The sequence below is a fragment of the Chamaea fasciata genome, unplaced genomic scaffold, assembly GCF_029207755.1.
Source record: "Chamaea fasciata isolate MVZ Bird 193981 ecotype frontalis unplaced genomic scaffold, bChaFas1.0.hap1 SCAF_20, whole genome shotgun sequence".
NCBI classification, from domain to species: Eukaryota; Metazoa; Chordata; class Aves; order Passeriformes; family Sylviidae; genus Chamaea; species Chamaea fasciata.
Genome location: NW_027094105.1, coordinates 8,420,740 through 8,447,682, shown reverse-complemented (window position 1 = coordinate 8,447,682; position 26,943 = coordinate 8,420,740). Strand labels below are relative to the sequence as shown.

Below are 26,943 nucleotides of genomic sequence, written 5' to 3'. Positions count from 1 at the left end.
GCGAGGTTTCCTTGCCCAGCCGCGGTGCAAACAGGGAGGACGAGCCAGTGCTGCTGCTGGCCTTCAGGGTGGGGAAAGGACACAGCGAGGAGGAGAAGGAGCAGCGGTGATGGCAGGGCTCAGACCTGAGGGGATGCAGCCCCCGAGCTGTGCTCACAGCTTACCTGCTATGGGTAACGAGGAGGGAGTCTGGCCGTCTGTCACCCGAAATGGCTTTTAATAAACCTGGGGTTGCTGTGAGTGCTGGGGGCAACTCCCTGCTCTGCCAGGATCACCAACCAGGGCTGGGAGAGCCCCTGTGTGGTGGGGCGAGCCTGGGCATGGGATCCCCGAGTGGGTGGAACCCCGGAATGTGAGGTGGGCGTGGGGATGAGATCCTCGAGTGGGCTGCGCCGGTAGATGGGACCCCCGGGCTGTGGCGGGGGATGCCCAGATGCGGAGCGCTGGGTTCGGCTCGACCCTGCGGGGCCGTTCCGGGCAGCATCCCCCCGGCTCCCCGGGCTGCGGCGGAGCTGCGAGCGCCGCCCCCGCCTCCCGCACCGCCCCGCGCCGGGCGGAGCCGCCGAGCCCCGCGGGCCGGGCCGGGCGCTGCGGCGGAGCGAGCGGGCGGCGCGGCTGGGCCCCCCCGTTCCCCGGGACCCCGGCCCCCCCCCCCCACCCCGGCCCCGGCCCCGGCGGCGGTGCGGGGGCCGCGGCCGCCCCGGCCATGCCCCCCGGAGCCTGAGGCCCGCGGCCGCGGGGCGCCCGCAGCATGCGGAGGATCCGGCGGCTGGTGCATCTGGTGCTGTTCTGCCCCTTCTCCAAGGGCCTGCAGGTACCGGCGGAGGGAGGATGCGCCGGGATGGAGGATGCGGGCTCGGGGATGCGCCGGGTGGCGGAGGATGCGCTGGGATGGGGGATGCGGGCTCGGAGGTGCCCGGCTCCGCATCCTGGCACCGGCCGTGCACAAAGGGACGCTCCGCCTCGGTCTCCCCGACGCCGGTGCGAGGAGCTGGGGGCCGGGCAGCGGCACCCGGGGGTCTGGAGAGGCACCGGCGGTCTGGAGCAGCGCCGGGGGCCGCAGCGGTTGCATAACTCCGCCGTGCCGGAGCCCGGGAGCACCGGGGCAGCCCAGCCGGCAGCCCGCAACGCTGGGTGAAGCCGCCGATGCAGCAGGGCAGGGATGGCTCCTTCCTTCTCTTTCTCTCTTTATTTTCCCTCCTCTTCCCATCCCTGAGCTTCCGAGGGGCCGGGCACCTGCCTCGGATCTCCGGGGATGCTGGGGCCAGGGATGTCAGGGGTGCTGGAGTGGGTGTTTTCTCTGCAGCCGCGGGATGAGAAACCCTGACTGTGGCAAAGATCCTGGACCAGAGGGGTTATCCCGGAGGGGATGAGGGGGCACGGGAGGGGATGAGGGGACACGGGAGGGGGTGAGGGGACACGGGTGGGGATACCCGGCGGGCAGAGGGTGCTGGCAGGAGGTGGGTGCGGAGCTGGCACTGCTGTGAAACAACCCCCGTGTTCCCAGGGGAGCCGCAGGGACGGAGCAGGATTCTGTTGATGCTGCATCCATTTTGCCTTTGAAGTCAGCCCCAGCCCAAAGTCACTTCCAGATCCTCCAGAGTCACTCTGAAACTAAACACAGCTACTCTCGCAGGGTAACACCCTTCAGTGCAGGGCAGGCAATGGGGAGGGAAACCCCTGTGCCTTTGAGACTGAGGCGCTGGAGGAACCCTCAAAATCCAAAATCCAAGCAAAGCTCAGGGGGACCTCTCATTGAAATGCATCCCCCACTCCCACCTTTCTTTCCACCGTTTAGGGGATGATGAAGCCAGAGCCCCCCATGCCATGCTCAGGCTGCAACCCTGACCCTCTTTCCACCACAGGAACGTGATGGATTCTAAGTCAGAATAAGTGAAAAGTGACATTTTGGCTATTCCAGGGTTTTCCAAGACATATCTCTGGTGGGAAGTCCCTGGATGAGCCCCTTTGCTGAGGGCAGGGGGCCTCGTGCCCCCACCCTGGGCAGTTTTGGGGGGCTGCTGTGCTGGGGGGGGGCGGATCTCAGGTCTCAGTGTGTCTGACTTCAAGGCCATGAGCTTGTTCTCAGCTCACAGGAGCAGCCACCCACACTTTGTCTTTGCCAAGTCCTGGCTGTGCTCGGCTTCTCTTTAATTTAATTTCACGTTAATTAGCGGTGCCATTGCCTGACAGGCAAACCGGGCACCCTGGCCCGCTTCACACTTTGGGGTTTCCAATTACCGGGGGAAATGTCACGATCTGGAGGCACACCTGCCTGCTCTCACCCTCCTTGCCCATTCCTGTGGCTCCCAGATCCCCGACAGCCCCTGGAGAGCGGCAGAGGAGGAGCATTTTGGAGGTGGGGAGTGGGTTTGGGCTACAACGCTCAAGTGAGGGTCCCTGGCAGGTTTTAAAGCTGCTGCACCCACTCAGATCCAGCCCTACCCCTGCAGCAGGTGGTGAGGAGGGTTTGGAGGTGGTCAGAGGCCAAGGGTTCAGTAGAATTACCTTTAGAAACAGGATGGAACAGTTTGTTTAGTGCAAGGATTCACTCCCTGCCCTTTGGAACTGCCGGGATCTGCTCCGTTACACGAGCCAGGTGAGCAGCCTCTCCTGCAGGAGGCCAGATGGCAGCAGCGCTGCCGTGCCAGGGTCAGGGGGGAAGAAACAAAGCCGACAAAACCAAATCCTGCTGGGAGCCTCCGACTTGTTTGCACAGAGCATCACCCGTTGAGCTCCCAGGTTTGTTCCTCGCCCGCTCCCACACGGGAGCTGCTGTTGGGAGCTTCCCCTGCCCGTGGGGCTGTGTGAGGGGGGGGTTCTGCTGAGAAGGGTCTCCCCGAGCGGGAGCAGAGCTCTTGCAGCCCCACTGGGGCACCCCAGGCTTGCACAGGGCAGGAGAGCGGGAGCACGTGGCCGCAGCTCCCAGGGATGCACAGCATCCAGCTCCTTGCAGCCCAGCCTGGTAATCCCCCTGCTTTTAGGGAATTTTGAGTGACCTACTTGCAGCAGAAGTTGCATAAGAGACTGATGAATATATATATAAAAAAGGCTGAAGGTTTCCCCAGCGCCGTGTGGCACAAGCCATCCTTGGCCAGCTGCTGCTGCCCTGGGCAAAGCCCTGCCCTTCAGGAAGGGTTTCAAAAGCATTTCCTTTCCCTTGCAGGGCCGCCTCCCGGGGATCAAGGTGAAGTACCTGCTGGTGGTGTGGCTGGGCATCTTCGTGGGCAGCTGGGTGGCCTACATGCACTACTCGTCCTACTCGGAGCTGTGCCGTGGCCACGTCTGCCGGATGATCATCGTGAGTGCCAGCACAGCCCCCTGGCTCCCGTTTGGGGTACTGGGGCTGTGGGAACCCCATTTCCAGCTCCCGAGCCCCAAAGCTGGCAGGAGGAGCCCTGCCCTGCCACTGTCCCTGACATTGCACAGAGCTTGGAGCAGGAGAGGTGACCTTACCCTGCCGGGGTGCCGGTGAAACAATTTAATGAGATGTCAGAAGGAAGCAGTCAGGGCTGATCCGTGTGTGTGCAGATGAAGCTGGAATGTCAGGGCAGGGAGCAGGATCTGTGGGCAGGGACGGCATCGCGCCAGTCCCCTCTGGGCTCTGCAGAGCAGGAGGAGAAAGGGCAGCCCTCAGCCCATGGTACCTCTCTGTGACTGCTGCTGAGCCCTCAGGAAAGCAGCAGGGCTCGGTGTGGCAGCCTGGCTCGGTGTGTTTGGCCCGTTTGGGGTTTGCAGTGTGGTGCACGTTCCGTGTTCCCCGTGGCGGGGTGTCCCCGGGAGTGCTGTGTGTCCCCCTGGCATGGCAGCGGGTCCCAGCCCAGGCTGAGGAGGGGGGAGCTGGGCTGTGTCAGAACAAGCCTCGTTGATCAGTCCCTCAGCAGAGAAGGGAGGCAGGAATTGCCATAACAACAGCGACGATCGTTTAATTTGATTTTCTGCCTGACTCCGACCGTGGGGTCTTGGGCGCTAATTCCTGCTCGGTGCTGGGGCTTCCAGACGCCGTGTCTGGCCGTGTCCCCTGTGAGCAGGTCCAAGGGTTAATTCCCATCCACAGCAGGAAAAAAAAAAAAAAAAAGGGAAAAGATGCAGTGAATGTCTGCAGCTCCAGCTTTTCAGCCCCGAGGCTGCCCTGCCCTGGCTGAGGAGCTGCAGAGCTGCAGCCTCTCCTGCCCAGGGATGGCTCCAGCTCCAGCCCGGCTGCAGAGCAGAGCCACTGTCTGTCCCTGTCCCTGCCACCCCTTGGACTGGGGCCAGCCCGGTTCACAGCAGGGACTGCTGCTCTGCTGAGCAACCTGTGCCTGTCATCCTCACCCAACTCCACGCTGCCCTCTCCTCCAGCCCAGGAAGTTCTCCCAAACCCCTGGATTTGCAGCAGCAGCATCCAGGAACAACCCCTGAGGTCCCTCCAGCAGCACAAGGGTCCCTGCCAGCCCAGCCCCACGAAGCCCAAGGCACTGAGCCATCCCTAAGGGCCAGTAGAACTCTGTCCTTGCTGAGTTCCTCTCTCTCCTTGCCCTCCCCAGTGTGACCAGTACAAGAAAGGGATCATTTCTGGCTCCACGTGCAAGGACCTGTGTGAGGAGCGTGGCCTCCTGTTCCAGCACTGCCTCTCCTCCTCCCCCAGCCAGCAGGTAGGTCTGTGCCCCCCACCCGTGCCAGGGGCTGGGCACCAGCATCAGACCCTGCAGATCTCCCCCTCTGCCCATCCGAAACCAGAACCCGGCTCCCTCCACTGCTCTCCCCCTCCCTGTGCTGCAGGTTTACAGAGGGCTCTGGAGGGACAGGGAGGTGATCATCAAATGTGGCATCGGGGAAGCCCTGAGGGCCGACAGCCGCCCCGACTCTGTGCCCAGGAGGGACGTGGTGCTCTTCGACAAACCCACACGGGGCACCTCCATGGACGAGTTCAAGGAAATGCTCCTCAACTTCCTGAAGGTCAGTGCAGGGCCCTGTGTGATCCCACGGGCCTGGGCTGGCTCCTGTGAGTCAGAAACACCAGTTGTGGTTTTCCTCCCCTTTGAATGAGAGCTCCTCCTGCCCACCCACTGCTGGGTGCCAGTGCCATGCACTGGATGAGTGGAGGAAAACTTCCATTCTCCCCCATGGATTCTTATCTGTGAGATTTCAGGAGCAGCATCCCTGGAGGTGGCTGTGCCAGGGCTCTGGGTGGCATCTGTGCCTGGCGGAGCTGATTTGGTGGCCGTGGTAGTTACCCCTGTAGGGGTTTCTGCAGCAGTGGTGGGGTGGCAGCTCTGGCAGGAGGCTCTGGAGCAGCCCTGAGGCTGGTAAAATTCTGCTGGAGCCACGGTGTGGCCCTGGATTTTCTGGAGTGTCACCATTTCCTCCTCTCAGTTCTTCGCTCCTCCAGTTCGGTTTTGTGATGTGACACCCAAACACAGAGAGCTGTGAGGGTCTGATGCCACTTCTTGTCGTGTTTGCAGTCCAAGCTGGGGGATCAGCCATCTCTTCCCGCCCTGGTGAGCCGGATCATCACCATGGCAGACGTGAACCGTGACAAGAAGGTTTCCCTGGCAGAGGCCAAATCCATCTGGGCGCTGCTCCAGCTCAACGAGTTCCTCCTCATGTTCTCCTTGCACGAGAAGGAGCACACGGCCAAGCTGCTGGGGCACTGCGGGGACCTTTATGTCACCGAGAAGATCCCCCACACCTCCCTGTACGGGGTGGATGTCCCCCCTTTCCTGCAGTCCCTGCTGCCTTCCCTCGCCCACCAGCTCATCCACCAGTGGTTTGCGCCCGCCTGGCCCCGGCGCGCCAAGATCGCCATCGGCCTCCTGGAGTTTGTGGAGGAAATCTTTCATGGAACCTACGGGAGCTTCTACATCTGCGAGAGCAGCCTCAGGAACGTGGGCTACAACGACAAGTACGACTTCAAAATGGTCAACCTGAGGAAGGTGGCCACGGAGATGACAATCAGAGGCTTCCTCAAGGGCCGGCACTGTGAGCAGAACGGGGACTGCACCTACGGGCGGGACTGCACGGCCACGTGCGACAAGCTGCTGAAGCAGTGCAAGAGTGACATGGTGCAGCCCAACCTGGCCAAGGTGTGCGGGCTGCTTCAGGACTACCTGCTCTATGGAGCTCCCCTGGAGCTGAAGGAAGAGCTGCAGAAGCAGCTCCGAACTTGCATGACCCTCAGCGGCCTGGCCAGCCAGATGGAAGTGCACCACTCCCTCGTGCTCAACAACCTCAAGACTTTGCTCTGGAAGAAGATTTCCAACACCAAATACTCCTAACGGGGGAAGCGCGGCCCTGGAGTTTCCAATCTGTGGAGCTTGGAGTGAGGTCCAAGGGCTGAAGGCCTGTTTGTCCATCCTCTCCCCCCCCAGGAAAAAAAACACACCCTGCACAGGGAGTTCAGCAGAGCTGCAGCCCCTTCTCCTTCATGGAAAAACCAAGCGTCATGACTTCCACCACCCAGCGGCATCAGGGATGGGTCGGCAGGAGCGGAGCTGCGACATGGAGCCGGGCTGAGCAGCCTTGGGGGGAGGAAGAAGGAAAGGGATAAGGAAGCAGAGCCCAGCTGGATGCATCAAAAGTGTTCCTTGATGAGCAGGAAAGCAGAGCAAAGCGACGGGAATGAATCATTCATGCTGTACTTGTCACATCTCCTTTTGAGGAACGGCTCTGATGTAAATAAACAGCTTTTACGTGAATCGCACCCGTCCATCAATAGCCAAACAGCAGCCTGTTAAGTACCAGCTTGTTTGTGATCTAAAAAGGAGGAAAAGGTAGATTTCCCCATTCAAAAGTCTCTCCTTAAGTGTCTGAGTCATCTGCCGTCAGATCCAGCTGTCACACGGGAAGCAGATCAGCTGTCTGTTGCACCCCGGAGAATCGTGGCGGTTCTTTGGTTCCGTTTTTAAGTGCCTGACCCTGACAGTGATGCCGTGGCTTGTGAGAGGCTCCCCCCCAGCTGCTCCTGCCCCCCGGCCTGGAATTGGCAGCACAAGCCATTCCCTCACGTGTCGGCTCTGGAAGCAGCCGAGGCCAAGGATGGCTTAAAGGCAAAGGGCTAAACACGACGCGTTGTGACCCCTTGGTGTCCCCCGGGTGTCACTGCCCACCACACTCAGAGCAGGGATAAGCCAACCCCTCCGTTTAATTCTCCAAAAACTAAGCTGGGCTTGCCCTGCAGAGGTTGAAGGTTAATACCAGAATAATCCAGTGCTTCTCTCATTATTAAAATGAATTTCCAGGCAAAGCTTTTAGCAGGTCTCCAGACATTTTTTTTTTTTTTTAAATTTTTTTTTGGCTGTGTCTACACTCCCAGGGCTCCAACTATGGCTGTTTCCTTGAAATGCTCAATTATAGCAATCTTACAGCTCTGGGCAGGGAGGAAGAGCTGGATAAACTCCCCCAAGGTTGCTCTGTTCCCAGCACAGCCCTATTCCTGCTGCTGGAGCACGTGCTGCTGCTCCTGCCAACAATTCCTTAGGGAAGTGAGCGTGCAGCTGCTGTGCAATCGCAAAATAAAAATACACCTGACACTGCAGCACCAGGGCTGCAAATCTCCCTTTGGGGAGAAAGAGCAGGACTTTCCTTCCGTTGGTTCTTTAGGATCCTCATCACCTCTCACTGGGGACGCTTTGGTGTCTGGAGGGCTCCATACCCAGCAGAGCCACCAGAGCTCACTCCCTGCTGAGGAGCTGCCTCTGGAATGTGATTTATCCATGGAAAAGCTGAGCGATCCCCAAGGATTGTGTGTTTGTTGAAGGGTTGCTCAGCCTGGGTTGGGTATGGACACTGTGTGCAGGTGCAGGTTCAGCTGCAGGGGAGGGAAAGGCAGGGCTGGAATTCACTGGAATTCAGCGTTGAGGCTCCAGGCAGCCACCCCAGCTCCTCATCCCTTGTCCTGCATCCCCATGGCAACAGCTCCCCTGAGAAATCCATCTCCTCCTGCCATTAGAACAGGGATCCAACGCCCCTGCCAAAATCCCCTCCTCAGGTCGTCAGGAAAAGCCATTTTTCATCCTTCCCTCCATTGTTTACTCCCACTAAATCCCCGCTGCTCCCTTCCCTCAAAGCAGTGTTAAAAGCACCTGGATAATTGGAGGAAAACAGTTTCCTCAGTATCAGAACCTCTAAATATTTATGAAGAGGTGGCCCCTGTTCAGCTACCTGTTCAGAGACCTGGCCCTGACAGTTTAATTGAAATAAAGACACTTGTGACAACAATTGTTCCATTAATCCATGCTCCCGAGGCCCTGGACACTCCCAAGAATCGCTGCTGACTCCCAGGAATTCTGCTCATCACTAATAAAGAGCACAAAGTGAGTGCAGTTTACAAACCACACTGGGATATAGTAGAGAAAAGAGTCAAGGCAAAGCTGTTTGACACTCAAATTCCTCCAGATTCCCCACAGATGGAAAAAAAAAAAAAGTCAGGACACTCCAAGACTGACAACCAATCTCACTGGATCCCCTCTGTGCCCAAGGGGATGGAGGTAAAACCTTTAATTCCTTTAAAACAATCCTAAATTCTCACATCCACAAAGTCTTAAATCCTAGAAGGGTTTTAAAAAAAAATAGCATTACTTGGGGTGCTACAAATACACAGCACAATCCTTTCAGTCTTGTAGGTGGCATCTTTATTTAGGTTTTTTTTTTAAATTTAAATTCTTAACCATGTAGAGAAAACACAGATGATCAAGTTGTAGGAATCTCCAAACCATCAGACGTGGATGCTGCCAACCAGTTCTCAGTTGCCACGATTGTCAGACATTCTGCAGCTCAAGGCATGATCTGCAAATAAAATAAAAGGCCCAGGATGTCAGAAAAGTTGAAAAACAGGCAGGAAAAGGGAGCAATAATATCAATATTAATGAGCTAATTAACCCCTGCTGCCCTCATTGTCCTGGGATTGTCTCAAGATTTTTCACATCCCAGAGGAAATAAAGATGGAATATAAAATAAAAGCAGATTTTAAGGTTCTGTCATCAGGGTTCACAAGGAAACTTCAGACAGGGATTTCCTTCAGTCCAGAAGGACATGGCACGAATTTAGAAGCTCTTTGCCATGACATCAGAAGGGTTTTGGAAAATAATCTGGCTGGGGGAGTTTAGGAAAGGGGTAACTTAAGAGCAGGATGGCTGGAGCCTGCTCTGGGTTATTCCATCACTCCCTAAAAATCCAGTCCAAGGTGAGTTTGCCAACCTTGGTGCAGAGCCAAGCTATTAATAGTGCAGGGAAAAAAAAAAAAAAACTATCTGGGCTTATTCCAGCCTTTAATGCCGTGACATAAACCAGTCCTTGATGGTGAAGGGCTGTGCTATGTGCAGAGAGATTTTTTATTTCTCTCAAAACCACTTTCATGCAAAACATTGCCGTTTTCCACAGCTGAGAGCCAGTTTTTCCTTCAGTAAAGCAATATCCATGGCCCAGGAGTGCCGCTGGGGGAAGGGCAGCTGCAGTAAATGCCATCAGGAAAATGCTCAGGGTTCTGCTGTGCCTCACAGAGGGAAGTTCTAAAGAGACACTCATTAGCACTCAGTGCCCATGCAGGACCCCCTGGTGTGAGCAAAGCCTGATGAAAAACCCCAAACACAGATTGCAGGGTTAAAAGCAGTCAAGGAATTTAAATAAAAGAGCCGCATCCTCAAGCATAACCACATCCCCACAACCTTATCCTCATTCTCTCCCAAAGCCAGCGACTTTTGCCAATTAAAGGGCTCACTTTGCACCACTGAGGCACCTCTGGCCCTGTAATGGCCATTTAATGGGGTTTCCCGTTTAGCAGTGCCAGAGTTATTCACTGCAAAGCCTCGGGGTCACAATCTCTGCGTGCCCAGAGCTGCTCTCACTCAGCTCCTGGTGTCCCTCAGGGACAGTGCCACACACAGAGCACGATTTGGATATAGGGACACCTGGGGACAGGGTTTGGAGTGACCTGGGTGTCCTAAACCAGGACACGGATTAAGAGAAGGACTCCAGGACAGTGTCAGCTGCCCCCTGTCCACCCCTTCACCAATCCCCACGAAGCCAAGAGAAGAAAAGCCATCAGATAAGTGTCAGGCTGTCGAGCAATCCTGAGAGCTCACAGGGAATCCTCAGAGCACCAGGGAAGACATCGCCTGTTTGCTGTCTGCCACCGAATGACACAAACGCGGCACTGCAGCCACGCCTGCAACACGAGCTGGGGCAGGGGCTGGGCGGCTCCCAGCGCTGCAGCTCACCTGGCCCGCGGCTCCTCCCGCTCTGCCACGGCCTCTGGAAAAGCAGGAAACACAAGGACAGCGTTTAAACACACCCCCGAGCCTGGTCACACCGCTACTATTAAAAGAATTGAAAAGAAATCCAACTGCCTCTGCTGCACAGAATGGAATTTCCTGCTCTGGCACATCCAGATCTCACATTTCAAGCAGCTCAGAGTTAATTTCTCCCCAGTCCCCCCTCGGGCTGATGAAGGATGTCAGGCTATCAATCACTCTGAGTGCTCACGGGGGGCAGAACACACGAGCGTAGAACACAGCCTGGGTTTCTCTCGCCACTCTTTTGACACAAAGATGCCACAGCAGTCATCTCTGCAACGCCAGTGGCAGCCTGGGGGGAACAAAGAGCCTATAAACACCAAAAAAAATGTAACTATGGGTGGATGGCCATCCCTGGAAGCGTTTGGATGCTGCACTGATTAACCTGGGATAGTGGAAGGAGTTCCTTCCAAGCCAAACCATTCCACGATTCTGTGGTATCTATTAAACCCAAGATTTTATCATCTATTTAAAAGCAGTGCTACAAAGGTATTTGCTGCACAGGGAGATACCAAATGTAGCTCTCCACTTACGGTTAGAAAGGCGGTTGAAGCTTCCTTGGGCAGCTTTTTCCTGAAAGACCACCCTTCGTTTTGGAAGTCACACCATCTTGGTCACTTCATTTCTTTTGTCCACTGCCAGGCTGAAGAAAGAAAAATAAAGCGAAAATGCCGTTAAAAACTGTCTAACAACCCCTTAATTTTTTTAATTTGTGAAACACTCCATTCAACTGAAAACCAGAGAATTTGAGCAGCAAAAAAAGTAATAGCTACTAAAGATTCGTTTTAGCTACAGAAATATTTGAAAACTTTTTCCAGAAAACCTGAAAGCCCTAGTTTTTCCTCTCTTCTTCAGTGGGGTATATTAATAATATACACAGCTGTGCATACATTGTATTTTAGCTATACATACACATAAATATATAAAAACGACATACCTTAAAATACATTCGGTCCATAATATATGTTAATAACATAATTACATATTAATTATTCACATAACGATAGATGAACCGATATTCTGCATCAGGCGCATTCCATGCTCTGCCCGACTTCCAGCGCACGTGGGCGGCTCCCGGAGCCCGCAGAGCCCCGGGGCCGCTCCGGGCCGGGCCCGCCCGCGTGGCTGAGGGGAAAGGGCCGTTCCCACACCCTCACCTCGGTCTGGGCCTCCCGCCGCAGCCGCTCAGCGCCGGGGCCGGGGGGAAGCGGCCTCGGCCCTGAGGGAGCCTCGCCGTGACATGGCGCAAAAAGGCGCAGCTGTGGAGCCGCCTCAACCAGCACCGCTTGGCTGCGCCTGAGGTACGCGGGGCTTCTCGCTGACGCCAACGGGAGAGGCCGGTCCCGGTCTCGGTCCCGGTCCTGCCGAGACACCAGAGCAGGAACAACCACTCCCGCCGCCCCGCGCCCGCAGAAAGGACGATTGTGACCCCGCCTCCCGCTTATATAGTGCGGGAAACGGGCGGGCGGGCGTGCGCGCCGCCTTCCGCCCGGCAGCGCCCCCTGCCGGCCGGGAGGACCCAGGGACGGCAGAGAGCGGGACGGGGAGCGCGGCCCGGGACACGGGACGGGACACGGGAATGCGACATGGGATGGGACACGGCATGGAACATGGGATGGGACATGGGATGGAACATGGGATGGGACATGGGATGGGACACGGAATGGAACATGGGATGGGACACGGCATGGAACATGGGATGGGACATGGGATGGGACATGGGATGGAACATGGGATGGGACATGGGATGGGACACGGGATGGAACATGGGATGGGACATGGGATGGGACACGTGATGGAACATGGGATGGGACATGGGATGGGACACGGGATGGAACATGGGATGGGACACGGCATGGAACATGGGATGGGACATGGGATGGGACACGGGATGGAACATGGGATGGGACATGGGATGGAACATGGGACAGCAGGTGGGATGGGACACAGAGCCCTACCAGGACTGCTCTAGGACTTCTCACGGCCACACGAGATGTGCTAAAGTACTGGTATCCCTTTTCTCAGCTGCTCCTGGAGTTCCTCACCTCCCTTGGTAGGAAAGGTTGGGCTCTCAACATGTCCCAGGACAAAGTGGGGACCATCCCGCCCTGCATCAGCCACTGTGAAATGTCCCCAGCTTGAGGATATCCTTTCCCTCTCATCGCCTTGACTGCCCCGCCCAGACTCCCCATCCCATTCCACAAGGGAAAAACCCAAAAAGGATCACACGGCTAAATCCTTTTATTTGCTAAGAAGAGACGCAAGATACAAGTGGTTTCACATGAGATCATGAGCTCAGGAAAGCCACAGGACCTCCCTGCAACAGTGACAAACTCAAGCACAGGAGAGGGGGCTGGCCTGGCTCCATTTTCCCTTGCATTGCTCTGGACAATTTTTTGGAGCTTGAGACCCTCCACGGCCGTGACCGCTGTGGGATCACCGTGCACAGGACTGGGGGGTCCCTTCACCAACCAGCCGAAAAACGGTGCTCTGGATGCAGAGCCAGTCCCACGGAACCTGAGCAGAGGCATTGAGCCTTCCCCTGGGGCTCTAATTGCCCTCGGCTTTGCTCCGCAGCTCCTCCACGGCCTCGCTCTGCCTCCGCCTGTCCTTGGCACGGATGATGGTCATCCTGAAGAGTTTGCAGTAGAGCTCCACGGCCGCGGGGCTGTCGTCATTCCCGGGAATGGGGTAGGTGATCAAACACGGGTTGCAGTTTGTGTCCACCACGCCAACGGTGGGGATGTTCATCTTGGCCGCGTCGCGGATGGCCACGTGCGGCTCGAAGACGTTGTTGAGGGTGCTGAGGAAGACCAGGAGGTCGGGCAGGCGGACGCCGGGGCCGAACTGGACGTGGGCGTTGGTGAGGAGCCCGCCCTGCCAGAAGCGGGTGTGCGCGTACTCCCCGCACGCCCGCGCCGTGCTCTCGACCAGGTGGCAGAACTGGCGCTTGCGGCTGACGAACAGGATGATGCCCCCGCGGTAGGCGACGTGCGCCGTGAAGTTGAGGGCCAGCTGCAGGTGCTGCATGGTCTGGTCCAGGTCGATGATGTCCTGATCCAGGCGGCAGCCGAAGATGTAGGGCTCCATGAACCTGCGGGGACAGCGGGAGGGCGGCACGGGGATGGCTGTGCAGGCATTGGGAGCTCCACAGGAACCATCCCCATGCTGACACCACAGCTGCTCTCTGCAGAGAACCCTCGTACCCAGTGTCCCAGTCTCACGCCCTCCCAGTGCCCAAATTCGGGGGATCCCTGTGACCTGCCCTGTGCGGGCAGTTCCAGGCTCAGACCAACCCATCAAATGCGGTCTGGCGAAGCATTCCTGATACCAAAAAGCACTGGATCACGAAAAGCATCACTCACCTGTGCCGGCATCCCTTTTTGTGGCCCAGGTGCACGCGAGCATCAAAGAGATCTTTCAGGGTGAAGAGCTCCTTCACGCTGAAGAAGTCGGAGTGCTTGAGAGGCTCGGTCAGCAGCCTGTCATCCTCAGCTGAGAGAGGGAAAACAAATAATCCCCGTGTTTGGGGGGACGAGCCGGGACTGCAGCGCGGCCCCCGACGCTCGGGGTGCCGGGGTGCAGTGCCCGGCTCTGGGGGTGCACGGCAACACTCACCGCGGGGCCGGCTGCCTGCCGGGGCCGGGACAGGGACCGGGACGGTGCTGTAGAGCCGCGGGGCTGCTGCGGGAGAGAAACACGCGTGTCGGTCACACGGGCGGCCCGGGGCGCTCCGAACCGGACCGCGCCCCGCCGCTCACCTGCCCGCAGGAGCCGCGGCAGCGCCATGCTCCGAGCCCGCCGCAGGGCACGGAGCGGGAGGAGGAGGAGGAGGAGGAGGAGGAGAAGGGGAAGGTCAGCGGCGCTTTCCGCTTCCTGCGGGCGGAGCGGAGCGCATCCCCCGCCCTCCCCGGGGCGGTTGCACGGCTCGGTGCCGCCTCTCCTCGTGTCCCCGGCAACGCTCCGTCCCCGCGGCCCGGCCCGGTGCGGCGGCTCCGCCATGTCCGGCTCCAGCCCCGGCGTGCCCCGCCGCTTCCAGGAGCTCACCGTGTACCGCGGCTACGGGTGAGCGCTGCCCCGGGCGCGGCCCCGCCGCCCCGCTCCCCGCGCTACCTGTGCTGTGCTCTCCCCTCCGCAGGCAGCCGCAGCCGCTTCACCCCCGGTTCCGGACCCTCAACCAGACCTACGGCAGCAGGGCCCCCACGGTGCATGAGCTGCCGGTAGGTGACCCGTGGGGCTCCCGGGGACGGCACGGCCCAGCCCGGCCCCTGGGGACGCGCTGCATCCATCCCCGCTGCATCCCGGCTGGGCAGGTGCTGTCCGTGTTTAAAGCATCCTTACCGCGCCCCTCCTCAAATCCTCTTTTCTCGCCACCCGCAGAACTCCTTCCACTCCATGCCGCACAAGTTCTCGGATCACCTGGGCAAGGCTGGCATGTACAGGAACAACAGCCTGAACACGTCCCTGGAGACGAGCCACTGCACCGGCCGCGACACTTTCATCACCGCCTACGAGCACCTGGATTTCCACCCCAGCTACAACCCCAGCGGCCCCTCGCACTGCAGGGACCAGCCGCCGTAGCCAGGACACACCCCTGCAGCTTTTGTCTGGCTCGGGAAAAACACCCAGGGCCAGCCTTGCTGCTGAACGGACCCGCTAGGTTATAGAGGGAATGTTGTTAGGGGTGATGTATTAAAGGTTTAATGTGGTTAAGTGTCACTTAGGTAGCTCATGTGAAGCATTTTACCTAATTTGTCAGCAGCATATAAATACTAGAAGAACATAAATTCCGTATTTATCCCCTTCTCTGTCACTAATGATCCTTTACACTCTTGCCTCATGCGCCACAAATCATTAAAAACTAAAATCTAAACTGCTCTACTATTTAATGAATAATCAATCTTCAAGTTTTCATTAACTCTTTGGATTTCTTGTAGCAAGTTCACGTTTCTTCTCTCTCAAAACTACAGAGTTTTAAGAAATTATTCAAATAATGACAAAAAAGGAAAAAGAATTTTATTTTTTAAGTTTTATTGGAACAACTGTAGGTACAGGCAAAGAAACTGCATAAGTTGGACAGTGACTGCACTGAAAGAACACCTGAACATTTTTGGCTTAAAAATGAGTTTTTAAGAGAAACTACTCTGCCTGTTTATGGATGAGAAACAGTCCCACCTTACAGGTGTAACATAACATTAAAAATGAGCATAATATTATTCAAACTTTGCTAAAAATATAAACAATGAGTTTAACATTATGTCCAAAGACCACTCTTCACATGTCAGAAATATTCCCGGTTGGTGACATGTGGTAAGAGCCGGGTAGATCCCCCTCTGCTGCCAACACACCAATAAATTGGAACAGATAAACAAACTGAGCAGAAACGGGCCTGAAAAGTTAACATTTCAAAGATTTAACACCTGAAAATAAATAAGAAACCCTCTTCCATTTGCTGTGATTCTCGTATTAGACTCTAGACAATACCTGGAGCTTCTTAGAACTTCCCTTTCTTCTCCTGAAATGAGAAAATAACGAAGTGCTGAATCAATAGGAACAGTTGTGACAATGTTACATGTATTTTTATCCACAGATTTTTTCTGCAGGTGGCATAATTTAGGGATAAGGCTGCCTCTTAAAAATATAAACAGAGTGGATTCTGTCACATATTTTCCCACTCCATCTGAAAACACCCACCTCTTCTTTCTTGCCTCAATTTCTTCCCTTTTAATTTTATCCTTGAAGCCAGCTCCTTTGAAGAGTTTGGCATGCAGTCTATCTAAGTGTTCAGAGGTTAGACCAGATACACTTTCTTTTCAAAGAAATACCTGTACAAATTCAAAACATTATCCTAAAAATGGCTCATTTTACCACACAGGATCTACCTGAAACTATCTCTCTCTACTCTTTTTTTTTTGAAAGGAAGATTTTCCTGTTTGCAGATAAAATTATGTGAGGCTGAACTACCACCAACTTGAAGGGATGAAAAATTAAAAACCTTCTACATTAATAAAAGAAACAGGGGCAGGGATGGTGTGTTCCTGCCTTGTATAAAGAGCAGCTACACGTCAAAACACGTGCTCCTAAAATAGCAGCAAAGAACTGGGAATAAAAAATTAAGGGAGTCCTTGTTGTCCCTTGAGGATCCTTGAAGATTGTTCCCAAAGCACACAAAATCAGTTACTGGGGTAAAAAATGAAGCAATAAACCTCAGATTTATCTGAGAGCTGTGGTACTGCAGCCAGGATCTGTAAGTCACCAGAGCCACAAGAAAAAACAGCAAGTGATTTAATCACTTAATAACTAAATTACCAAGTTTTGTGCTCTGACTGGAAAGAGAAATTAGCATTGTGCATTTTTTAAAAACATGAACCAGCACTCATTAAAAAAGGGAACTTTACAAGCTTTAGAAGAGGTGAAGTTTATGGTTCCATGTATTTACTGCAATAAGGGATTAATTGGTGTCTCAGGAGGGTGGGAATAAAGGGAAAAGGAGATTTTTGGACACTGCCCAGGGCTGGCACTGCAGTGCAGTCTGTGCCCACTCTGTGCCCTCCCTGGGGCTGTCACGGGCACTATAATCAGGAAATAAAATCTGCTTTTGGAACTGCTTTTATGAAGATTCAGCCTTGAGAGATTCGTGCTGCAGTCCCAACCTTAGTACCACGTGGGAGAATTTATTGCCACTCCATATAATCTTTTTTATTCCTCAGCTGGTAAGCCTTTAGTGACGTGTAAGAGGGATTTCTTATTGCTCCAAACCACCAGACTTCTCTCTTCTGAACAAGCGATGAGAACTGGGCCAGGATAAGGACGCTGCCACTGGAGCTGTTTCAATTCGAGATGCTCCTTGATACGCATTTCATTACACAGGGAAAAATTCCACTTCCTGACCACAAACACCAGGAAAGAAAACTCTTGGGGTTCTGCTACCACAAGCAGCATTCACCTCCCAAAAGCCACCCCTTTGTATTTTGTAAATTCTCCTCCTTTTTTTTTTTTTTTTTTTTTTTTTTTTTTTTTTTTTTTTTTTGTTACAAAGAATTGATGGCATCCTCAGTCAGGAGGGAAGAAGAGGGAACACAAAAAAATCATTACTCACTCAAGATGATGAGACACAAACCATAGGAACACTCCAGTTTCACAGTCCGTGGGCACAACCCCATTTATTAAACATTAGAAACTCAGCAATGTACACCAGTTCCTATATACAAATCAAGTTCATCAATTAAAAAAAAAAAAAGTGCTGTTTGAAATCAGGTTTTATTTAAAGCACAAGGTAACTGGAATTGCATTTTAACTGGGAGTGAATCAGGTGGTACTGAGGACACAGACACAGCAACAGGGGCACAAGACACCTTCCAAGTCTTAATGTGGATTTACTGAAAACTTTTGAGGGGAAACATTCAGCTTTTTTAATGCAAACAGTACAGAGTGCTTCCAACATCTCTAGGAAAATTAAGTATACAGTTTAATCCTTTTAAAGCAAGGTACTTGGAAAACTTCTAGTTTAAAATACCAGCCTATTGACCTATTCCAAACAAAAGGCTCAAATCCTGCAACGGAATCAAGGCAGAGCAAAAAGATAAACCTGTCAAGAGGGAGTGCAGGCACTGAGCTAAGGAAAAACCACTTTTCCAAGGTATCCTACCACAAAATGGAGATGAGCTAACACAGTGACCTTTAAACAACCCGGCCAGCCAACCCCAGGGCTACAACGAGGGGCTGGACGGTCAGAAATGCCAATGAGCACTAGAAACATGTTTCAAACGTAGCTGCACCACAGCATAAACACACCAAGGATGGTTATTTCTCTACATGCCACAGTTACTACTCTATGCTACACCGTATTCTGCATCACACCAGGGACACCACGGGATTCTGGATCCAGTCTCGGCTGCTTTTGCTCCTCTTTTTGCAAGTTTAAGGCCAGCCTGGAGGAAGACTCCTGAAGTGACTGAGAAAGAAAGTGACGCTAAGTGGTGGTTTGGCTGAGAGAAGTTCTGTAGAAGAGCAGACAAAGAGAATATCAGCTCGATTCACAGGGACAAGATGAGAGGACAAACTCCTCCAAGGACTTCACAACACAAAAATGAGAATGAAAGAGCCAACAGCTCCAATTTATACCTTTTGAATTTGCAGCGAAACCAGTGTGAGGGCACTTTTTGTGTGTGTGTATGTGATGTGAATGTGCTACTTCAATCCTGCTGAAAGTCAGTACAAATAAAAAGATAGTAGTGAAAAATTGCTTTATTCTGGCTGCTGGAAACGGAGGCAGAGAAAAGAGCCTGAAGAAAGAACAGTGCTGAAAATATCCGTGGCTGAAAAAAATCCGTTCGTGTTGTGACTTCCTACAGCAAACCCAGCTTTGCTTTATTGCACCAAAATCGTCAGTGAAAGGTTCACAGAAATGTAACATTTTAAAAATCCCTTCTGAAAAAGGAAAGTTAAGGGCACTCAGTTCCAGAAAGTTCATTCGGGAAACCAAAAGCCATCTCTGGGTAACTGCAGGGCATCAAAATGAGAGAGTTGAGAATAAGGAGGAATTGTTTGAGCCCTGCAGGCCCGACAGTACAGAAATCCAGGGAAATCCAGGGAAAATCCAGGGAAATCATATTGTCTGAACAGACACACTCCTTCACTTGTCTTGGACTGCAATTGTGCTTGGAATCATCTGCTAGCAAGAGGTTCTGGGTATTCAACAGGACTTTGAGCAGTTGCTGAGATCCCTTTGCACAGGAGGTGAGGACAGAGCCGTCCACTTGATTTACCTGAATTTGCATTTGTGTCTTCCAGGCTGGATCTCCACAGCCACAGCTGCAGCACCGAGTTCTGCTCAGGGCCCTTATCCCGCAGTCCTCGGGGTGGGAAAACTGAGCTCCCAGCAAACCCCACCCCACGGGATTGTCCTGAGGCAGCTCAGATGTCAGATCACCTCCATTGCTACCCAAGGCTGCGTTTCCCTAGGATCTCTCAACAGGTTCCCAAATAAATTCTGTGCGCAAACAGGTTTCCCTTTGAGAGGCAATTAGAGGCCTCATAATTTAAAGTGTGATTAGCCAACATCTTATCTACAGTAGCTACAGCATCCTGTAGGAATGCAAGCCCTAAAAATCATTATAAAAAATATTTCCTTAGAGCACTTTTAAATAATTTACAAAATTCTACAAAAGCTACGTATGTCTAGCCATGATATCCCTGTTAAATAGAATTATTTTCACATTAGTGTGTGTATGATATACAGGTCTCAGCATCTCCCACTGCCTCTCCTTTCCTGTCTCAAGTTTTATCAAGGTAATTACAATCAAGAGTTGTTTTATAAAAAGACTGCTAGTGTAAAAAAAAAAAAAATGTACTTACGTATTTGAAACCTTTTTTTCCAAGAGGGAACCTGGGCAGTCCCCTGCAGGTAGGTCAGTAAATTTTGCACAGGTTTTGGTTAAAAATTCCTGCCCTTGGTGTACTTCACTAGCAGCTTCCCTGTTCTGCAGGACAGGTACTTTTCCTTCCATTTTGGAGCTGGCCACCTGAATTTCTTCCTGCCTGTCAACTTTGTCTTCCTTAATGCACATCTGCACACTGTTATCTGCACAGGCTCCTCCACTTTTATGCACTGCTGCTGCTGTCACATTGAATTCCTGCCTTGGGCAAGCTAAACTTGGATCTGGCCTCCTGTTCAGCTGGTTATTCCCTCCCTTAGTGGCCACCTGAGCACTCTGCTGAGCTGACTCTCTGCTGACTTTATCTGCTTTTCCCACACTGCACTCAGGGCGTGGGGGACCCGCAGTGGAGTCAGCCCAGCTGCCTGGGTGGGTATCTCCTTCCTCGATCCACATCTGGCTGTTCTCAGCTCTGAAGCTCCCTCTGCAAACCTTATCAGCTTTTCCTGCTGCCACGCTCTGTTCCTGTGAGGGGAGGCTGGAGTGAGACTGATCCCCTGCAGCATCAGCCCTCCTGCAGCCCTCAGCTGCCTCTTTGAGATACTCAGCTCCTGCACCGCTTTCTGCTACCCGGGGACTCGCCCCTCCCACAGGGAGTTTCTGACAAGGACTGGCTGCTTTTATTGCTGGTGTAATTTCCCCACTAAATTCGCCTTTTGGCAAGGGGTTAAGTGCATCTGTGTCCTGGGGAGCTGCCTCCATTCCCAAGGCACTGCTCTGGGTGAGCAAACACTCTGCTTTCTGCTTTTTGTTCAAAAGCATCGATTTCTTCCTGTCCCGGGCGTATTTCAGACCTGCAATAAATTTACTTGAGATCTTTAGTTGGAAGGTATTCTTCCTTTTAGACCTGGGCTTTGCATTCATGACTTTTCTTACTTTACATCCTTCATTTCTGCTGGGTTTTGGGGGCTCTGTGTTCCAGACATTCCTTTTACCTGTGGCACTCGCAGGTAACTCTCCAGCAGTACCACCTTTGACGCCCCCCAGTCCCTGCTTAGCTTTTGACTGACCAGTAGTAGAAACATTCTCTGCAGAGGAAGCACATTTTCCACTGCCAGCTAACATTGCACTTTTCCCTTCTGTTCTCTGAGAGTTCTTCACCTCCTCATTTTGCTGAGCTACCTCAGTCTTTTTACTGTGACCCAGCACGAGGTCCATCTCATTTTCCACCGACTGCTGCTTTGCTCTTCCTTTATTACCAGTTTGTTTGGTCGCTCTAAATAGGTCCAGACTCGCATCACCTTTTTGCATCTCCGAATTGCTTGCAGAGTCTTTAGCCTTTTCTGCCAAAAACCTCCTGATTTCTTGCTCGATGCTGTCATCGCTGTCCACTGAGCTGCTGTCACTGGCGTCTGACACAGCCGGGAAAGCACATTTTCTATTTTTAGTCCCCCGCTGGTTTGGAACTGGTTTAGGTTTATTGCCTTTTTTCAGCTGTAAGTTAAACTCCAGGTTTTTCATGGTTTCTGGCTTGTCATTGGGGAGTTTGATGTTGTCCGGAGGGTTCCTGACTGCATTCTCCCTCACTGCTTTCCTAGGTTTTGAGAGGCAGCTTTTTACCAGTGAGGGATTTTTACATTTCCACTCATTCTGTTGGAGGCTACTGAACTCATCCAGCAGCTGAGTTTCTGTCTCGCTGAATCTGACTTTCTTCTTGCACTGAGCTTTCTGGTCCTTGGATTTCTTCTTTAACTTCCTTTTAGACCGTAACAGGTCCTTGATAGCACTGTCCAGGTCCTCATCACTGTCCAGAGAGCTGCTCTCATCACCCGACCCCTCCCGCTCTGGGGTTTGGGTGGGGTTTTTTACGGGTTTTCTTGTGCTACTCTGAACCTGCAGGAAAGGGTTTACAGAGTCCAAGGCCACACATCTGCTGCCATCAGAGCCAGACAATTTGGGAGATACCAGCTGCTGCTGCCTCGGGTCTTTATTGCTCTGAGCATCCTGGAGTTCTGTGGGGCTGCTCAGGGCACGCTCCTCTTGGAGCATGGGGAATTTGGAATAGTTACCTGGCTGGAAAAGTCCCGTCTCCAGGTGCTCAGGTAGTTTTGACCCCCCTTGTTTTGCTGTTCTGCCTTCCCTTTTAAGTCTCCTTTTCCGACTCAGGGATAATTTGAGTGTTTTGGGCAGAGCAGGCTCAAGGGTCCCCGTGAGGCTGTTTGGATCAGAAGGCAAAGGCATCTGGATGGAGCGTGACAGGCTACGAGGTTTTGTTCCAAGGTTTTCTGACTGTGCTTTCAGAGCCAAAAAAGCCCTGATTTCTTGTTCTATGCTGTCATCACTGTCCACAAGGCTGCTGTCACTTTCACAACGGGAGGACGAGAGAAGCTGGGGAGAAAAGAAGGAATCTGCAGTGAGGGATTTGTTGTCACTTCCCATTTGGGACGGCATGATTGTTTTGGAAATATCTAGGATAGCTTCTGCACACATGAGTTCTGCAGATGTGTCTGCTCTGCAAGAGGCCTGCAATGTGAGCTCACAAGCAGCGATCTTGTTTTCTGGAAGTGCAAAATGTCTGGCTTTTTTCAGTGGTTTAAACAGCTTATTAAAGTCATTGCTGGTGCTTTCTAATCCCGTTGACTTGGAATTAATTTCTTTTCTCTTGTTGCTCACAGGGTTTTTATGCATTTCTGGTGAGGCACTTTTTGTGGAGCTAATTGTCAGGCTGGCAGAAATGTCTGCCATACCCTTTGGATCAAATTGTTCCCTCTGCAAAGGGACACAGTTTGCTGCATGACCTGCCTCTTTCCTGGTTTTCTCCAGCTGGTAAAGCTGAATGGCTTCTTCGATGCCATCATCGCTGCTCGAGTCAGATGTGTGCGTGCTCTCCTTGGTAAGTGCTTCCCTTGGCTCCCAGTAATGAGCTCCACTCCCCTCCTTCTGCTCCACCAGCCAGGGCTGGCTGGCAGTGCCCATTTCTAGATATGCCTGGCTCACCTGGCTGAAATCACTGGGCTCTGCTTGGATTTTTGACTGCAAACACTTGGACTGGGCGCTGGATTTCTGCAGCTTGGGATGGTGTCTCAGGAGCAATGCATTGCAACCTTGCTTCATAGCACCACAGTTTGTTCGGCTTGTTGCTTCTTTGTTGCATTTCAGGACAGATCTCACACGGGAATCTTTCTTATCCTCCTCAGTAACACATTTACTAATTTCCTGCTGCTTCTTCTCATTCAAGAACTGCACTATTTCAGCTTGTATGCTCTGTTCAAAGGAGTCATCGCTGCTGATGCTCTGAGGGGAAGCAGGCTGGAGCCTTTTCCCAATTCCCAGGTGGTCAGACAGGTACTCTTCAGACAGCATCTCGGCTTTAAATTTCACAGGGAGGAGGTTACTCGCCACTTTGTTCTGGGAGAATTCTCTCTTAAACCTTTTGTCTCTGCTCACATTCTCAGAACGCTCCGCATTCCTTGGCAACGACTGGGCACTTTTGCTTTTTGTTTTCAAGTACTCTTGGATGGCTTCCTCTATACCTCGGTCCACAGAGTCGTCGCTGCTGTCAGAATCGAGCAGCAGAGTCCCAAACTCCACATTCTCCTCCGCTTGGCTGCCATCAGAATCCTCAGGGCACCCGCACTGGGCGTACTGAGGATGCTTCCGCAGCAACGTGCTGCTGGGTGGGACTCTGCTACCGGTACCTTTTTCTCCCTTCTGTTTCTTCTGCACAGCACAGCCACACTCATGGCTCATACCCAGGGCAGGCTCTTGGCTCTGCAGGTTGTTTATGATCATCTGAACGTGGGCGCTCACGGAGGTCCTGGTGACGTTGCCGTCGGAGTCGGGGAAGCAAACGGGGTATCTACAATTCCTTGCTGGTCCAAAGGACTCCCATTTTGTCTGAAGAGCTACCAGAGGAGGAGCATCCATAAGGAACATTCTAGCAGGCCACAGCAAAATCCACCATGGAGCAGATTTTCAGACCGGTCTCTCCTCCATCCTAAAACAAAGGAAAAAAAGGAAAATATTAAGCACGCGGCTTCTAGAAATTCCACGTAATAATCCTGGTAACATAAACTGGAAATTATTAACACCCAGAACTGCTGTGCCAGATAATCACAGGATTTATTCCTCGACATCACTTGAACAGGTAAATCGGTCACTACTGCCACTGGGGACAAAGCAGAGCACTCATCATTTGTGGTTTGTAGTATTTTCTGGCAAAATCATAACCCAGTTCAGGTAATTCACTTCTGGAACTCTTCCTGTGCTTTCCAGTCCTTTTTGCATGTGCTCCTAAATAACGACGCACTGGCCATGCCCACAAAGACCCACTGTGATGGTATTCAGTGTGCTGGTGTGTGCAGTCCCCTTTGCACTGAGCTTGCCTGAATACTTTTGCAGAAAACTTTGTGGCAGGAGAGAAGGAACAATTTTAAGGAATTCTTTCATAGTGGGGGTGGAGAACCCAGCACAATACTCTGCTCGTTGTTTCCTTTGGCACAACTGCTCTTTCGAAGGATCTGGCAGCTCAGCTTTCCAGTTTTCCAACGAAAGCAGCACTGGCTGTGTCCACTTGAGTGGATGTGGAGAAACCTGGACCATCATCTGGACCAACTCCTCCTCAGAGAGCAGAGTACTCACACAATATCCCAAAACAGCTTTTACTAGATCTGACTTGGCATTAAACACACACAGCTGAGGGACTTGGGGCAGCTCAGAGAGAGGGAAAGGGAACTTATTTCTTCCTGAAACACACTCTGCAGCAATAACCCCGAGACATCAGTCATCCGGCCTCACTGCAGGATAAAAGCTCTTGGCAAACACAGATCTTGGGGAGTGCACAAAAGCAGGATGAAGATTAAGAACTGCTCTTTGTGTTCCAGTGGAAGCCGCAGACCGAGCGATGCTTTGGTTTGTGGAAGAGTGGAAAGAGCCACCCACAAAACTCCAGTTTACACCCCAAAGAGTTCAGTGTCCGTGAGGGTCAAAGGCTTCACCTGCAGCATCACTTGGTAGGATCAAGGGTGACAGTAATTCCCAAAAACTACAGCATCTGGGTGCCTCTCCAGGCACAGGCTCCACACAAACACAGCGAGTCCCGACTGCAGTGGCACCGGACTCTGCCAAGATTTTCCCTCTGAAACCTCCCCGACCTTGCACTTGTCAATTATTCTCTAGTTCGTGTTTCAAATTAATCAGTGACATTAAATATTTTAAAGGATTAAGGACTCTAAACTCTTTAAAACTTCTATTTATTTACTGAGAGTAAGGTAACAGGCAACCAGGGAAGACAATTCTTCATCACTCTTCGCTTGGGCAAATATAAATTAAAAACATTTTTCCTCGCAATAAGCAGCTAAGGATCAAAAAGACAGAAATTAGGATACCTCATTACCTTGCAGCAACGCAATTAACACACTTTAGCTCCCAGCTTCATTAAAAAATAAAAACCCCAACGTTTTTTCCTATTAACCTATTTCCACAGTTTTCAGGGAAGGGGCAGGTGCCTTCACTATTCCACAGTCGGACTGGGGGTCCTGCAAGAATTACATGGGATTGGGGGGAATTTTGGGATCCCAGCACCCACCCAGGGCACCCATGGAGACCGTGAGGGGACACCTGGGTGCTGCCTGAGGGGGGACAGGAGGGGACACTCACCCAGGGGATATTCACTGAGGGTGTGAGGGGACACGAGGGGACACACACTGAGGGTGTGAGGGGACACGAGGGGACACACACTGAAGGTGTGAGGGGACACGAGGGGACACACACTGAGGGTGTGAGGGGACACGAGGGGACACACACTGAAGGTGTGAGGGGACACGAGGGGACACACACTGAGGGTGTGAGGGGACACACACTGAGGGTGTGAGGGGACACACACTGAGGGTGTGAGGGGACACGAGGGGACACACACTGAGGGTGTGAGGGGACACACACTGAGGGTGTGAGGGGACACGAGGGGACACACACTGAGGGTGTGAGGGGACACGAGGGGACACACACTGAGGGTGTGAGGGGACACGAGGGGACACACACTGAGGGTGTGAGGGGACACGAGGGGACACACACTGAGGGTGTGAGGGGACACACACTGAGGGTGTGAGGGGACATGAGGGGACACACACTGAGGGTGTGAGGGGACACACACTGAGGGTGTGAGGGGACACACACTGAGGGTGTGAGGGGACATGAGGGGACACACACTGAGGGTGTGAGGGGACACACACTGAGGGTGTGAGGGGACACACACTGAGGGTGTGAGGGGACACGAGGGGACACACACTGAAGGTGTGAGGGGACACACACTGAGGGTGTGAGGGGACACGAGGGGACACACACCCAGAAGGAGCGGGGTACGCTCTGTAACTCGCTGAGGGGAAATGAGGGGACACCCAGAGCGGCTGCACCAGGGGACACGAAGGGACTCCCAGACAGGGGGTACCTACACAGGCTGCGGGAGGGGACATGAAGCGACACCAACCCGGGGGGCACCCCCAGGGGCTGTGTGAGGGGACACGAGGGTACCCCCAGCTCGGGGGGCTCCCCGGAGGGGCCGTGACGAGCCCCCCACCCTCGGGGGCCGCCGGCAGCCGCCGCCCGCGGGACCCCCGCGGGGCGCCGCGCCCACTGCCCGCGGCCGGCCGGGCCCTGCCCGCGCCGCCATGGCTCCCCGTTCCCGCCTTCCGCCGCCCCGGACCCGGGCCCGGGCCTCTCCTCGGCCGCCGGCTCGGCGGGGCCCGGCCGCACCACCCCCCCCCCCCGGCCCCCTCACCCCCGCCCGCCGCTCACCTGCCGAGAGGAGGCCGACAGGGGGAACGGGGGGTCGGCGGCGCCCGGGCCGGGCCGTCGGCTCCGCCGGGCTCCGCTCCGCCGCTGCCCGCCGCGCTGGTGCAGGGGCGGGCGGCGCTTCCTTCCCTGCCCCCGGGGAGCGGGAGGCATGCGCCGCAGGGCTCCGGCGGGGAGGCGGGGAGGGAGCGCACCGGGCCGGGGCACAAAGGCGGCGGCGGCCGCTGGCCCCCAGAGCCGGCGCCGAGCGGAGGGAGGGAGGGAGGGAGGGAGGGCGGCGGGAGGCCGGTAACGATCGTAACGGAAGGGCCGCCGTGGGGAAGGGGCACCGCGGCCTCCCGCTGCAGCCCCGCGGCCACGGCCGGGCTCCAAACCGCCGTCCCGGCGCTGTCCGGGAAAACAGCGGCGGAAAGAGCGAGATCGTGCTCGGCTCTTGGCTCGGGACTATGCGCAGAGCCGGGGGGATGATCCATCCGCTCCCTTCGGGGTGCCAGGCTAAGGGAAAC

General features: G+C 53.8%; 4 protein-coding genes, 1 long non-coding RNA gene and 2 other non-coding genes across 8 annotated transcripts; 2 read left to right on the top strand and 5 right to left on the bottom strand.

Annotated features, from left to right (window-relative positions):
- The first annotated feature begins 707 nt into the window (after window positions 1-707).
- DIPK1B (divergent protein kinase domain 1B) lies at window positions 708-8,598 on the top strand. Its single transcript, XM_066201432.1, has 5 exons — window positions 708-814; window positions 3,167-3,301; window positions 4,527-4,634; window positions 4,762-4,938; window positions 5,445-8,598. Exons 1-5 carry the CDS (start codon window positions 752-754, stop codon window positions 6,255-6,257), a joined length of 1,296 nt encoding a protein of 431 aa, XP_066057529.1. The 5' UTR covers window positions 708-751; the 3' UTR covers window positions 6,258-8,598.
- Window positions 8,525-11,669, bottom strand: LOC136299650 (uncharacterized). Its single transcript, XR_010723546.1, has 4 exons — window positions 11,429-11,669; window positions 10,805-10,914; window positions 10,197-10,230; window positions 8,525-8,766 (listed from the first exon to the last, which is right to left on the bottom strand). It is a non-coding gene; the product is annotated as an uncharacterized lncRNA (long non-coding RNA).
- LOC136299724 (small nucleolar RNA SNORA17) lies at window positions 10,028-10,166 on the bottom strand. Its single transcript, XR_010723559.1, has one exon. It is a non-coding gene; the product is annotated as a small nucleolar RNA SNORA17 (small nucleolar RNA).
- LOC136299725 (small nucleolar RNA SNORA17) lies at window positions 10,429-10,562 on the bottom strand. The gene has a single exon (XR_010723560.1). It is a non-coding gene; the product is annotated as a small nucleolar RNA SNORA17 (small nucleolar RNA).
- Window positions 11,670-12,494: 825 nt separating the features above from the next.
- MRPS2 (mitochondrial ribosomal protein S2) lies at window positions 12,495-14,116 on the bottom strand. 2 transcript variants are annotated; one of them, XM_066201433.1, is made up of 4 exons: window positions 14,033-14,116; window positions 13,890-13,955; window positions 13,637-13,766; window positions 12,495-13,365 (listed from the first exon to the last, which is right to left on the bottom strand). In XM_066201433.1, exons 1-4 carry the CDS (start codon window positions 14,058-14,060, stop codon window positions 12,822-12,824), a joined length of 768 nt encoding a protein of 255 aa, XP_066057530.1. In that variant the 5' UTR covers window positions 14,061-14,116; the 3' UTR covers window positions 12,495-12,821. The 2 variants fall into 2 exon arrangements, with proteins under 2 accessions (XP_066057530.1, XP_066057531.1); XM_066201434.1 differs by having other exon boundaries at window positions 13,890-13,952; window positions 14,033-14,075.
- A 56-nt stretch (window positions 14,117-14,172) lies between these two features.
- On the top strand, window positions 14,173-16,873 carry PIERCE1 (piercer of microtubule wall 1). The gene is made up of 3 exons (XM_066201435.1): window positions 14,173-14,336; window positions 14,410-14,491; window positions 14,652-16,873. The coding sequence occupies exons 1-3, from the start codon at window positions 14,272-14,274 to the stop codon at window positions 14,850-14,852; spliced, it is 348 nt and encodes a 115-aa protein (XP_066057532.1). The 5' UTR covers window positions 14,173-14,271; the 3' UTR covers window positions 14,853-16,873.
- Window positions 16,874-17,402: 529 nt separating this feature from the next.
- PPP1R26 (protein phosphatase 1 regulatory subunit 26) lies at window positions 17,403-26,491 on the bottom strand. The gene is made up of 3 exons (XM_066201431.1): window positions 26,441-26,491; window positions 19,629-23,645; window positions 17,403-18,271 (listed from the first exon to the last, which is right to left on the bottom strand). The coding sequence occupies exons 2-3, from the start codon at window positions 23,582-23,584 to the stop codon at window positions 18,244-18,246; spliced, it is 3,984 nt and encodes a 1,327-aa protein (XP_066057528.1). The 5' UTR covers window positions 23,585-23,645; window positions 26,441-26,491; the 3' UTR covers window positions 17,403-18,243.
- Between the last annotated feature and the right edge of the window lie 452 nt (window positions 26,492-26,943).